This window comes from Lipotes vexillifer, unplaced genomic scaffold (genome assembly GCF_000442215.2).
Source record: "Lipotes vexillifer unplaced genomic scaffold, Lipotes_vexillifer_v1.1 scaffold1226, whole genome shotgun sequence".
NCBI classification, from domain to species: Eukaryota; Metazoa; Chordata; class Mammalia; order Artiodactyla; family Lipotidae; genus Lipotes; species Lipotes vexillifer.
In genome coordinates, this window is record NW_006784227.1 from 929954 (window position 1) to 942249 (window position 12296).

The 12296-nt window shown below is 36.5% G+C and overlaps 1 protein-coding gene across 3 annotated transcripts in view; it reads left to right on the forward strand.

Annotated features, from left to right (window-relative positions):
- Window positions 1–12296, forward strand: part of MYO6 (myosin VI) — a 117084-nt gene that overhangs the window by 99592 nt on the left and 5196 nt on the right. For 2 of the 3 annotated variants that reach the window (XM_007456605.1, XM_007456604.1), the window contains 2 exons: window positions 7465–7568; window positions 9033–9164. In XM_007456605.1, the coding sequence (XP_007456667.1) occupies window positions 7465–7568; window positions 9033–9164 (236 nt within the window). Of the gene's footprint in view, window positions 1–987; window positions 1018–3730; window positions 3770–7464; window positions 7569–9032; window positions 9165–12296 lie in introns of all 3 variants that reach the window. The other variant, XM_007456603.1, reaches the window with a different exon arrangement.

Here is a 12296-nt window from a genome sequence, read left to right on the forward strand (position 1 = left end):
AAAGAGTGGACCATTTAGGACCTTTAACTTAAGGGAGGAATTACCTATGGATTTAAGTTAACACAATTAACTAGGTAATGGGACCACTACCAAATAATTAGGAGATACTCAAGCAGTTATGACTTGAACCGCAGAAGAGTTAGTTTAGTTCTCCTGTGGGACAGCCTTAGGAATGGTGTCCCTCCCTGGACTGTCCCTTCAGGTCCTGTCTGCCAGCTGTCTTCCAGGAAGAGAGCTGACCCTCGGGTCCCCATGAACTCCTTCCCTTCTGAACTAACTGCCAGGTTATTTTTTTATACACTGTACTAAAAGCATTAGCACTTCATTGTGGATATGGTGTTCTCTATAGATTTTCCGTGTTTGATAATTTTATCTTACTCCATGGGCTACATCTAAATGTTTTTGAATGTTTATGTTACCTTTGTTAGCACTGAATTCTTTCTAACACATTTATGAGTAAGAACCTCTCTAAGTGACTTTGTTCTTAATATATGGCATGAAAATGTTCTTGGGTTCTGTGATACATTACAAAACAATTTCAAGTTACTTTTCCAGCTTGGCTTCCCATCCAGTAACTTCTAAGTAAGAATTGTTTCCTGCATGCGTAATATATTTTAAAATATCTCAATCAATTACACATATGATCCTGATGCAAAGTAATGATTTCACACTACCTTAAATTGTAAAGTAATATCTAGATTCTATTAAAAACAAACACACAAACCTCACATGAATAGTTTTTTAATCTAGATGTAATATATTCACTCTTTAATTTTCACAGAATGCCTTTATTTTTTTCTAATCATTTGTAATGAAGATTTAAGAACATTAAAATTCTGAGTGTTCTCATACATAGATTAAATAGAGGTAATGGAGTTTTTAAAATCAATTTGCAAAGGCACTGAAATACAAATTTGGCACAATCCAGATTTTCACAGTTCAGAATTGGTTATGGTATTGACTAAAATATACGTATTCTTTTCACAGGATTAACGGAGCAGGACCCAGAATGACACCGTATGTCATTTCCCTTTTAAAACTGATTTAATCATATAACCTTTTTTTTGTCTCTCCTTTATTAGGTTGTGGATACTTTTTAGGAGGAGCATTTTCCTCATTGAAGTAAATTTTACATCATCATCATCATCATCATCATTATTATTTTGCCCAGGAAAAATGTTTACTGCTCCTGGGAGTTCTGTGCTCAGTCACAGTAGTTTATGATTTGGTTTCTTTCTTTCTGTTTGCTCACTTTGTTTAAACTTCAATACCCATCTTGTTTTATGTGTTTTTAATTATCCCTTACTTATGTCGTTATAAAAGTAGATGTAGAGATGTAAATAAGAATAAATAAAATATTTAAAGTATTTGAGTCATGGCAGATAGCTTAGTTTTCCGTGTATATAATAGTTCATTCTGCTAATATCTAAAATAGCTCATAATCTAAAGTTATATACGGAATGCTAACATTGGTGCTCGTGTATCTTTTTGTTATGAAAATCTCCCCACAGAGAGAGAATCTAAGTAGCAATAGGGATATACATATAAATTACACTTTATATGCATAAAATATATTTTTGCATATATTTTTACATATGTGCTATATGTATATAATTTTTTTAAATATGAATTTTAATAGCTTTTAGGACTCCAGCTGTACCCCTTATAGTGATGGTTCTTAACTCTGTCAGACCCCAGTACCAAATAACAAATGCTTTATGAATGATGCAACCTACATTAATAATTCTCTCTAAGCAATACATGTAAAAGAGAAATAAAAGGACAGTAATTTATAATTATTTATTTTATTATATTTACGTTAATATGAAAGTGCTTGCTCACAACTACAGGAAAACGTAGTCAGGTACTCAGATGTTTTCACATATACATAGAATCACCATGAGTGCAGCAGCTACAAATGCAAATTGATATATGACAGCTGTATCAGTCAGTTAAATGCTGCGAAATTGTGAACAGTCCTTTGTAAAGCTCTGCACAGAGTTAAACACTGTCCTCTCCATTATACAATAGTGGAGAAATTCCTAGAGAAATTCTGTGAATACTAAAACCATGCAAAAAAAGGGTTGTTTTACATGTAGAACTTTATGTATAACTATGTGTATGTAGTTTACATGTAACTATATGTATATGTGCGTTTCACCTCTGTATGTCTGGTGGACATGTTAAAGTCATATGGGACGTGGGGCAGTTCTTGTGCAGGACATTTGGCATCCCTGACCCCTCACCTCATCTGATGCCTGCAGTGGACTCTCATAGCATCATTGCTCCCACAACGCACCACAAATTTTGAAACTTATCTCTGAGTGGGTGCCGTTGCATCCACTGCTTCATAGTTAACCATTTGAGCTCGAATTAAATAAGCCTAGCAACCAGCTTATGTCTGAGGTGAAACTGTGAGCATTTGCATATAGGTTGGAAAAATCAGAAGGAAAAAAAACACCTGGATGCAGGAGCCTTTTCTATCCAGTATATGTGGTGCAGCTCCTAGAGCAGTAACATGCTCAGGTGGGATGTTGAATCAGTAGAGATTGCCCGTCCAGCGTGGGTGGTGTGAGGGCATCTGCGTATGAAATCTCCATATGATGAACAGACTATGGAGTAAAGAGCTTTGAAAGGCTGTGCATTCCCTTGAAATCTGCTGTGGGAAAAGAAATGTGAAGTTAGAAAATTCTTATTAGTTTGATTTTATTTGATGATATTTGTGTTTTTTTACTTTGCGTTTGTTGCCCTTGATCATCAGTTTTGAAAGATTATTTTTTCTCTGACTGTGCTTGCTTGGCTAGACCTCTGTCAGCATTGAACCTTAGCCAGTGTTCCTCACAAGGACTTTGCTCCTTTATAATCAGGGTCCCACCTCTTGGCCGGCATCCGGAAAACTGAGCCCTGAGGCAAACATAGCCATCTTCTTCTCTTGTGATTTTTGCTGACTTATAAGATTTTGAGGTTACCAGAGTCTGATGAATAGAATGAATGCGAAAATGATTAATTATGAAGGAAGAGCACAAAGGTCAGGAAAATAAAATACTAATGAAGTTGAGGAACATGATGACATGAACATTCCACTTCACAGAATTAAGCAAATTTTGAGAAAAGTTACACTCTTCTGGGTAATAAAAGAAAAGCAAGTTTTTGCCATTGGAAAATGTTTATCCTTGAAAGGTCAGAACACTTCAGATCTTTAACAAGTGCTTGATGCATTTGAATTTTCTTAGGCATGCTTTGATTCAGAATTTTAGAGCTTTGAGTATATCAGACTATTTAAACTCTGGCACTGTAAAATAGATCAGTTTGGTTTACCACTATTATACCTTGTCTAATTAATATTTACTAAGCAACCCCGGTGCAAAAATCCTTGTACAGAATCTGTATCGTGCCAAGTTACCTGTATGCATTTAGAACATGCTGATTATATTCTATCCATAAAAATATCACAGAAGCATGGCTCTCATGAGATTTTATCTAAAAGTTCCTACTGCAGAAATGAAGTGCAAGTAACTTTAACTGGGTTTAAACAAAAATTTTGCTGTTTTGTATGGCTATATATATTGAAAAGTATGTCATCGACTTTTACGAAGTAAAAGAATAGTGTATGGTTAATAAAGCGACAATCCTGTTGAAAATATAAATTTTAATTATACTTTTAGATCTTTTAAGTAATTTGTATAGGTGTCTTTTATCTAATTATGTTGTATTATCATTTTTCTTATAGGGAACAAATGGCGAAAGAAATGTCAGAAATTTTGAGTAGGTTAGTGCAGTGTAATTTGGGGAAATGAGCGTCACCTCAAAATCATATTTTTTAAATTACTTTTCGTTATTTGGACCAGAACCTGTTATATGAGTAGCCTGTCCTTTCCATGTAAATTTTTGGTACAAGAAATGTGACTCTGCCCTCAGGCCACACTAACATAGAAAAAGGTAAAAAAAAAAACAAAAAACAGTGTTCCTCTAAATTGGCATTTTTCAGTGGGGATACCATTGGCATTTTGGTTGAGGCTGTTCCTTGTTGGTAGTACTGTCGGGCTTACCATGAGCCCCTACCAGTTCAGTCTCAGTAGGGGAGCCCTTCCTGTCCTTGGGCCCGCTGCGCCTGGTTGCAGGGGACGTGAGGAAGGGTGGGGCTCCAGGCAGCCCCTGTCCACCACAGCACAGAGGCGGAACACCACCGGTGTAGAAGTCGAGCCACCAAGGAATATATCTATCCAGCAGGATCTGGTCCATTATCAAGTGGATATGAATCAATAACATTTTAACTTTCAACTCTGAAGTTTCAGAGTTAATTGAAAGTGTTAAAATTAATATATTTTTAAAAATCAAAAGTCAGTTTTGCTACTACGTTACTCTGTATTTCACATGATTGTCTTTACCGCAAGTCTAAATAATCAGTAAATGAAGGTGTACCTTCATTTTACTATTTTAGTAATGCCAAAGACTGGGGGGGGAGCATTTAAATGAACTCGATTTGTGTACTTCTTACGATGCTGAATATGCTTTTTTTAGCAGGTGTATTTTTGTTTGACGTAATATGAATGAAAAGTTAGTAATAGTAAAAACATTTTAAGCAAAAATAGTTTGAATTCAGTGTGATTTTTTAAAAGTATCAAAACACCTTATGTATATCAACATCTCGTATATATTCTGAGAGTCTATAAACGCATAGTGTGTAGATTCACTTTCTCTTTCAGGAGGAAAGAAAACAATAACAAAACCCCATAATTTCAGCTGCTCTTCTAGAAAAGACTGGTAGAAGAGCTAGGAAGAAAAAATAATTTTTTTGTTTACTGAATGGTGGTTTCAGGATGTAGGAAAAAAAGAGAATATTTGAATAATGTTAAAAGCATAACTTGTTGTTAAGGGTAATAGAGAAACCTTGCTGACACACAGCTGGCTCTTTTTGAGCAAAGCAATTAAGAAAAAGCTCCATGGAGAATGGCCAGTCACACATCTTATGAAAAGAAGAGGTTTTGCAGTAAACTTGAAACAGATTTTAACCATGAAAACGCAGGAAGGACTAAATGGGCACACATTATTCTTTAGCCAGGCTTGTAAGTGACTAAGAATCATGTCTAACAGTTTCTAAGTATGTAGAGTGAAGTATGCTATTTTTATTCTCTAAAAGGAAAGCATAAATAGGCCTTTTAAAGAGGCAAAAGTACCTTATTTGTTTCATTGTTAAGCTTAATGCTGAAGGAATAATTTTCCTTATTTGAGGAAGGAGCGTACATATTTTCAAGCATCACTTTTAAATAACATCAGTCTCATCAAGTGTCTGTGTCTTGATTGTTTGCCAAGATCGCTGTTGTCTTTCAAAATGTAGAATGCTGAGAAAAATATGAGCTCATTTTCAGTATTATACTACGATCACCCCTCTTTAAGAGGAATGTTTTCCAGGTGGTAGATCACAAAGGGGAAATGCTTTGTGTGATACCTGAGAAGTAATATTTTAGTTCTTTAATATTTAGTTCTTTTAATGTTGTGCCATCTTATTTTCATGTCTTGAAATATGATGTATTTAAATTCTTCCTTTGTTACATTGAGCTTAAAAGTTCATTTGCAGCTTATTCTGAGTGTCTGCTATGTGGCAAGTGTAATCTTTTGCTGAAAAATAATGTTCATTTTTACAGAAAAGAAATTTTCCCTGTATTTTTAGAATAATTATTTCAAATTATGTGTATAGAAACAAATCTTAAGTGCTCAGCCTCAGTGCTACAAAAAAGCTTATCCCATTTAACTTTTAAATTATTTATTTTATTTTTTATATTTTAAATATATGTATTTTATTTTTTATTTCTTTCCTCTTTTCCCACTCAAATGTTCCTCCTACATGGGGCAAGATAAAGCACTTGTGCCCTTTGAAATCTCTGTTATCTGTCTCATGACCTGCAGCCTTTTCCTTTAATGTACTAGTTGTCCTATTATTACTCACTAAATACGAGGGTGTGGTTTTATCTGCTTACAGAACTTTTCTAAGTATTTTTTTAACACAGAAGCTCAAAAGTCACAGGAGTTTCCAGGCTCCAGCAGCTCTTTTAGCATGTCTCTAAAGACATGGTAGTTTGGGTGGTAGTTTGGCTACTCCCCTGGGGACCTCTAAACATCCAGATGCCCAGGGAGAGTCTGTGAGCCATTAGGAGTGGTGGGGCTTGGCCATCTGCAGGTTCCAGTAGTCTGCAGGTGATTGGCTCATAAACAAACCCTTCATGTGCCTCTAATGATCTTCAAGTATGTTGAGGAGTTCTCTTTTGATTTAAAAAAAAATTTCAATTGAAGTGTAGTTGATTTACAATATCATGTAAGTTTCAGGTGTACAGCACAGTGATTCAGTTATATATACACACACGTACACACACACACACACACACGCACGCACATACTTTTTCTCATTCTTTTCCCTTATTACATAATATTGAGTTTAGTTCTGTGCTATATAGTAGGTCATTGTTGGTTATCTAGTCTATACATAGTAGTGTGTATATGTTAATTCCACCCTCCCAGTTTATCCCTCCCCACCCCCTTTCCCCTTTGGTAACCATAAATTTGTTTTCTGTGTCTGTGATCTCTTTCTGTTTTGGAAATAAGTTCATTTGTGTCTTTTTATTTCTTTTAGATTCCACATATAAGCAATATCATATGATATTTGTCTTTCTCTGTCTGACTTACTTCACTTAGTATGATAATCTTTAGGTCCATCCATGTTGCTGCAAGTGGCATTTATTTCCTTCGTTTTTATGGCTGAGTAATATTCCATTGTATATACGGACCACATCTTCTTTATCCATTCATCTGTTGATGGACACTTAGGTTGCTTCCTTGTCTTGGCTATTGTAAATAGTGCTGCAATGAACATTGGGGTGCATGTATCTTTTCAAATTATGGTTTTCTCTGAATATATGCCCAGGGGTGGGATTGCAGGATCATATGGTAGTTCTATTTTTAGTTTTTTAAGGAACCTCCATACTGTTCTCCATAGTGGCTGCACCAATTTACATTCCCACCAACAGTGCAAGAGGGTTCCCTTTTCTCCACACCCTCTCCAGCATTTATTATTTGTAGACTTTTTGATGATGACCATTCTGACTTGTGTGAGGTGATACCTCACTGTAGTTTTGATTTTGAGAAATATGTGTAAATGTATTGTCTTGATGTTCATATATCCATGAGTTAGAAGATTTAAACTGAAGCCTGGGGGAAGTCTGTGGTACTAGAATATTGGAATCAGAATTTCTGATTGAAAATCTAATATGGCTGTTGAATGACGCACTGGAAAATTTTAATTCACCTGGGCATCCCGTAGTACACCATTCTTAATCTCGTCTGTCAAAGATACAAAAATTATTATATGTTTTTCCAGTTCTCAAACTTATGTTCACTTTCTTGCCTGTTTAGTCAACATTTCATTCGTGCTTCTAAGTTTAAATATGCAAAAATGTGTAATAATTACAGAGGCCCTGCTGTACAGGCCACCAAGGCGGCTGCTGGTACCAAGAAGTATGATCTTAGTAAATGGAAATACGCAGAACTACGTGATACCATCAATACTTCTTGCGGTAAGTGTATGGGGAGGATGAAAAGTGGGAAGACTCTATCGCTGTCGGGTAATATAAAGTAAATACCTAGATTGGGATGGGAATTTTTTTCATGTAAATTAGTTTAAGTCATTCTCTTTGTTACTCTCACCTTGAAATGAAGACCTAGTTTCTTCACAAAGCTAAAAGAAAGACATACTTATTAAGTTAAATTCATTTTGCCCGTCTCTTGCATAGGCCAGAGAGGAAAAGCATAGAGGAATTATGGTTTGGGCTATATTAATGACTGACCCTCCTAACCTTATTCATAATAGTTAAATACCTATATATCAGACTATTTTGGTCTATGAATGCAAAGTAAAAAATGGCAATGGAGTCGGTCCTTTTTAAAGTAATTTTTCTTCCAACAGAACAGAGTAAAAGGCTGTATCCAGAGAATCCCACACAGTTGTGTTCACGTATAAATCATAGTGTTTGAATTCAGGACACTGTAACTGGGACTTCAAGTGTCATAATCGTACAGGACGCCTCACTATGTTCTTTGCCTCTTCACTGAGTTTATCTGCATAAGTACAAATGTAAAAAATGTGGTACATGTAAATCTAGCTTGTGTTTGAACACAGTGACTTCTTATTCTATTGTCGTGGTCTGTGACCTTGGACAAGTGACTTAACCTTCCTTTTTCAAGTTCTTCATCTATAAAAGACCTATTTAGTCCAGGGTTCTTGCGTGGAGGAAAGATATAACGTAATAATAATGTTTAAGAAAATGCTCTGTAAGTGTAAAAGATAGTATTACAATGAAGTGCTCGTCTTTATCAATAATTAGTTTACTTTTGATTTTGTAAATTTAAAAATGAAATCTTCATTTAAAAATATATATGTTAAAAAGAAACGGAATTGAGTTACTTGTAGTGAGGTGGATGGACCTAGAGTCTGTCATACAGAGTGAAGTCAGTCAGAAAGAGAAAAACAAATACCGTATGCTAACACATATATATGGAACCTAAAAAAAAAAAAAAAAAAAAAAAAGCTTCTGACGAACCTAGGGACAGGACAAGAATAAAGATGCAGGCGTAGAGAATGGACTTGAGGACACGGGGAGGGGGAAGGGTAAGCTGGGACGAAGTGTGAGAATAGCATGGACATATATACACTACCAAACGTAAAATAGATAGCTAGTGGGAAGCAGCCACGTAGCACAGGGAGATCAGCTCGGTGCTTTGTGACCACTAGAGGGGTGGGATAGGGAGGGTGGGAGGGAGGGAGACTCAAGAGGGAAGAGATATGGGGATGTATGTATATGTATAGCTGATTCACTTTGTTATACAGCAGAAACTAACAAAACACTGTAAAGCAGTTATACTCCAATAAAGATGTTAAAAATATATATATTTATGCCACAGGATAATTATGCTAGACAACTAAATTACGATGTTAGTTGCTGTTGTTGTTGTTTTTTTAACTCTCTCTGTGTAATTGATAGATATTGAGCTCCTGGCAGCTTGCAGAGAAGAATTTCATAGGAGACTAAAAGTGTATCATGCTTGGAAATCCAAGAACAAGAAGAGAAATACTGAAACAGAGCAACGTGCTCCAAAGTCTGTTACTGATTATGGTAAAAACAAATCTGTACTTTTGAATGTTCCAAAGTATATGTATATAAAAAGTGTATGTATATAATTACCCATAACTATACATAAGGCATTTGAGGAAAATTTATACATAAGGCATTTGAGGAAAATTGTCCAATATAAATTTTCTCTTACTGTAGAACTATGGGTCCACTGAATCTAACACAACCGTGATGGCTTATCTTTCAAAGTATTATTTCTGTTAGCTACATCTTTAAAGTCATATTTGTTTAAAAGTATTGAATTTACTTGTTAAGATAAATTCTGGAGGTAAGAATAATCTTGTCCATACTGAGGAAGTTGTATGATAATGCTGTAAATACGTATTCTTTCCACATACACATATATACACATATGTAAAGATTATGTGTGTAAATGTAAAGATTACTATGAAAGAAGGAATATTTACTGCAAATATTATAAAACTGTGAAAATATGAGTGAGAAATAACACCTTGGTTTAGACCAGAGTTTTACCTAGACCAGAATTTGCTTTTTTGACTGAGATCCTAAAAATGAATTTTGTTACTTTGTTATACAAAAGACAAAGCTGTATATGTGAAATTGGAAAATAGAGCAGAATAGACATAACCTAGTAAAAGCAAGTACTAGCTTTAACATTAATTAAGAATACCTGTGATATGAGTTGTAATTTCAGTCTTAAAAGCAATAATTGGAATTTCATTTATTCAACTTGCTACTGGCACAATTTGTTAGGTTAATTCTGGCTAATGTCAAGGTGACAGCATATTTAATATCTTTTTTTAGAACGAGGTATATTCCTGACACTTGGTGGTATAGCTTAGCCAGGTGTGACCCCAGCTGACTCAGAAAAGGAGCTCACAGTTATATTTTGCCTCCCTTACCGCCTTCCTAGCAAATAAAGCAGTGTTTGATGAAAGTCAATTAAATGGTGAAATTTTAGTGTTTCGAAGATGTTGCAAAGATTAGATTGAGGAAGGGAAGTATTATTAGTGGTACGAGAGATGTTAGTACTAATGACTGCTCACCCGTGTCCTCAGTCAGAATATAACTCTTGCATGAGCAGTGAGCTTGCCTGCAGCTAAGAAATGGCAGGAGGAAGGCCCTCTCAACTCTGATCTTCTGTGACCACCACTCTCTTCTCCAGTTTAAAAATTTGCCTCTGGGAAATGAAGATGACAGGATGATTCCATTTTCTGTTCACTGTCTGTACCAAGTTTCTACCACAGTTGCTTTGTTTTGTAAAAATGGCAAAGGGCTATTCTTTTTTTTTTTTTTTTTTTGCGGTACGCGGGCCTCTCACTGTTGTGGCCTCTCCCGTTGCGGAGCGCAGGCTCTGGACGCGCAGGCTCAGCGGCCATGGCTCACGGGCCCAGCCGCTCCGCGGCATGTGGGATCCTCCCGGACCGGGGCATGAACCCGTGCTCCCTGCATCAGCAGGGGGACTCTCAACCACTGTGCCACCAGGGAAGCCCAGGGCTATTCTTTTTAGCTATAATCTTTAACTGTAATGTTCTAATCATGACCTTGAACTGATTGGGTTTCATTATGTTCTATTTCAGAATTTATACATCTGCATGATTGCACTTCTTAAAACAAAAAGAGGACTTCCCTGGTGGTGCGGTGGTTGAGAATCCGTCTGCCAATGCAGGGGACACAGGTTTGATCCCTGGTCCGGGAAGATCCCACATGCCGCGGAGCAACTAAGCCCGTGCGCCACAACTACTGAGCCTGCGCTGTAGAGCCCGGGAGCCACAACTCCTGAAGCCCGCGCGCCTAGAACCCGTGCTCCACAACAAGAGAAGCTACCGCGGTGAGAAGCCCGCACGCTGCTACTAGGGAAAGCCCGCACACAGCAACGAAGCCAAAAATTAATTAATTAATTTAAAAAAGTGTTGTAATATTTGGCACACACATTTTTAAATATTAATTAATTTATTTATTTTTGGCTGTGTCAGGTCTTAGTTGCGACATGTAGGATCTTTCGTTGCAGTGTGTGGGCTTCTCTCTAGTTGTGGTGTGCGGGCTCCAGAGCATGTGGGCTCTGTTGTTGCAGCACGCGGGCTTGGGCTTAGGTGCCCCGTGGCATGTGGGATCTTAGTTCCTTCACCAGGGATTGAATCTGTGTCCCCTGCATTGGAAGGTGGATTCTTAACCACTGGACCACCAGGGAAGTCCCCGGTACACACATTTTTAATGAACATATAAATATTTCATGTATTATTGTAGCAAACCAAACTTTGGTACCTTACTCATCCAACTTTGCCCCAAAAGGAGCAAATAACATGCGGCTTACCTTACTGGTTCCATACTGTTTCCATTCATAAAGTACTTTTTGGAAGAACAATAGAGTAGATTAAGAAAATTTCTCAAGGGTCCCATCCAGGCAGATGAACAAAATTAGGAATTGTGTAGGAACACACTCCCGCATATATGTAGCCTTCAGAGAATTTGAATGTAGGTCATTTGCAGCATAAAATGTAACTTCTGCCCTGAAAAGTACTTTTTTTTCCTCTTTATTTTTCTGTCATGTAAAATTCACTCTGACACAGGAGTACAGTTAACAGGAAAGGTGAAGGGCACCAAGATGCTTAACAGCTCACCTGAGAAAATTCTGTACTTTAGGTGGTTTCCTAATGGTGCAGCTGCTTGACCTTTAAAAGGAACTGCTCTGTAGTTTAAAATTTAGAAGGATTAGAATTCATTAATTTGAGAAAATAAAACGATGACAACTTACGATTAACAAAAATATAACTTGGTATTATTGCCTTTAAGAGTAAGACATTGTCAAATTATGGTAAATTCTTAAGAGTTAGGAGTTGGGAGGCTCAGATCCCTCTCCTGTGTGCTATACTGGGTGAGCACACTCTCATCACATTTATCCCAGAAAGAGGCTTTCAGAAATAATTTTTGGGGGCAGTGGCAAATTACCCAGTAAAAGATTTACATTTACTTAAAACAGTGACTTTGGAGAGTAGTTTTATTTCATAGTTCCTAAATAAAAATGTGAGTTTAAGATTTAAGACAATGTGAAGAAATTAAAACATGCTGAGTATGTGTAAGTGTGGCAATGCTTCTTCTCTATATAAAAAGCATTTTTTAATGAATTTATGAGTTATTCTCTTTTTTTTCCCT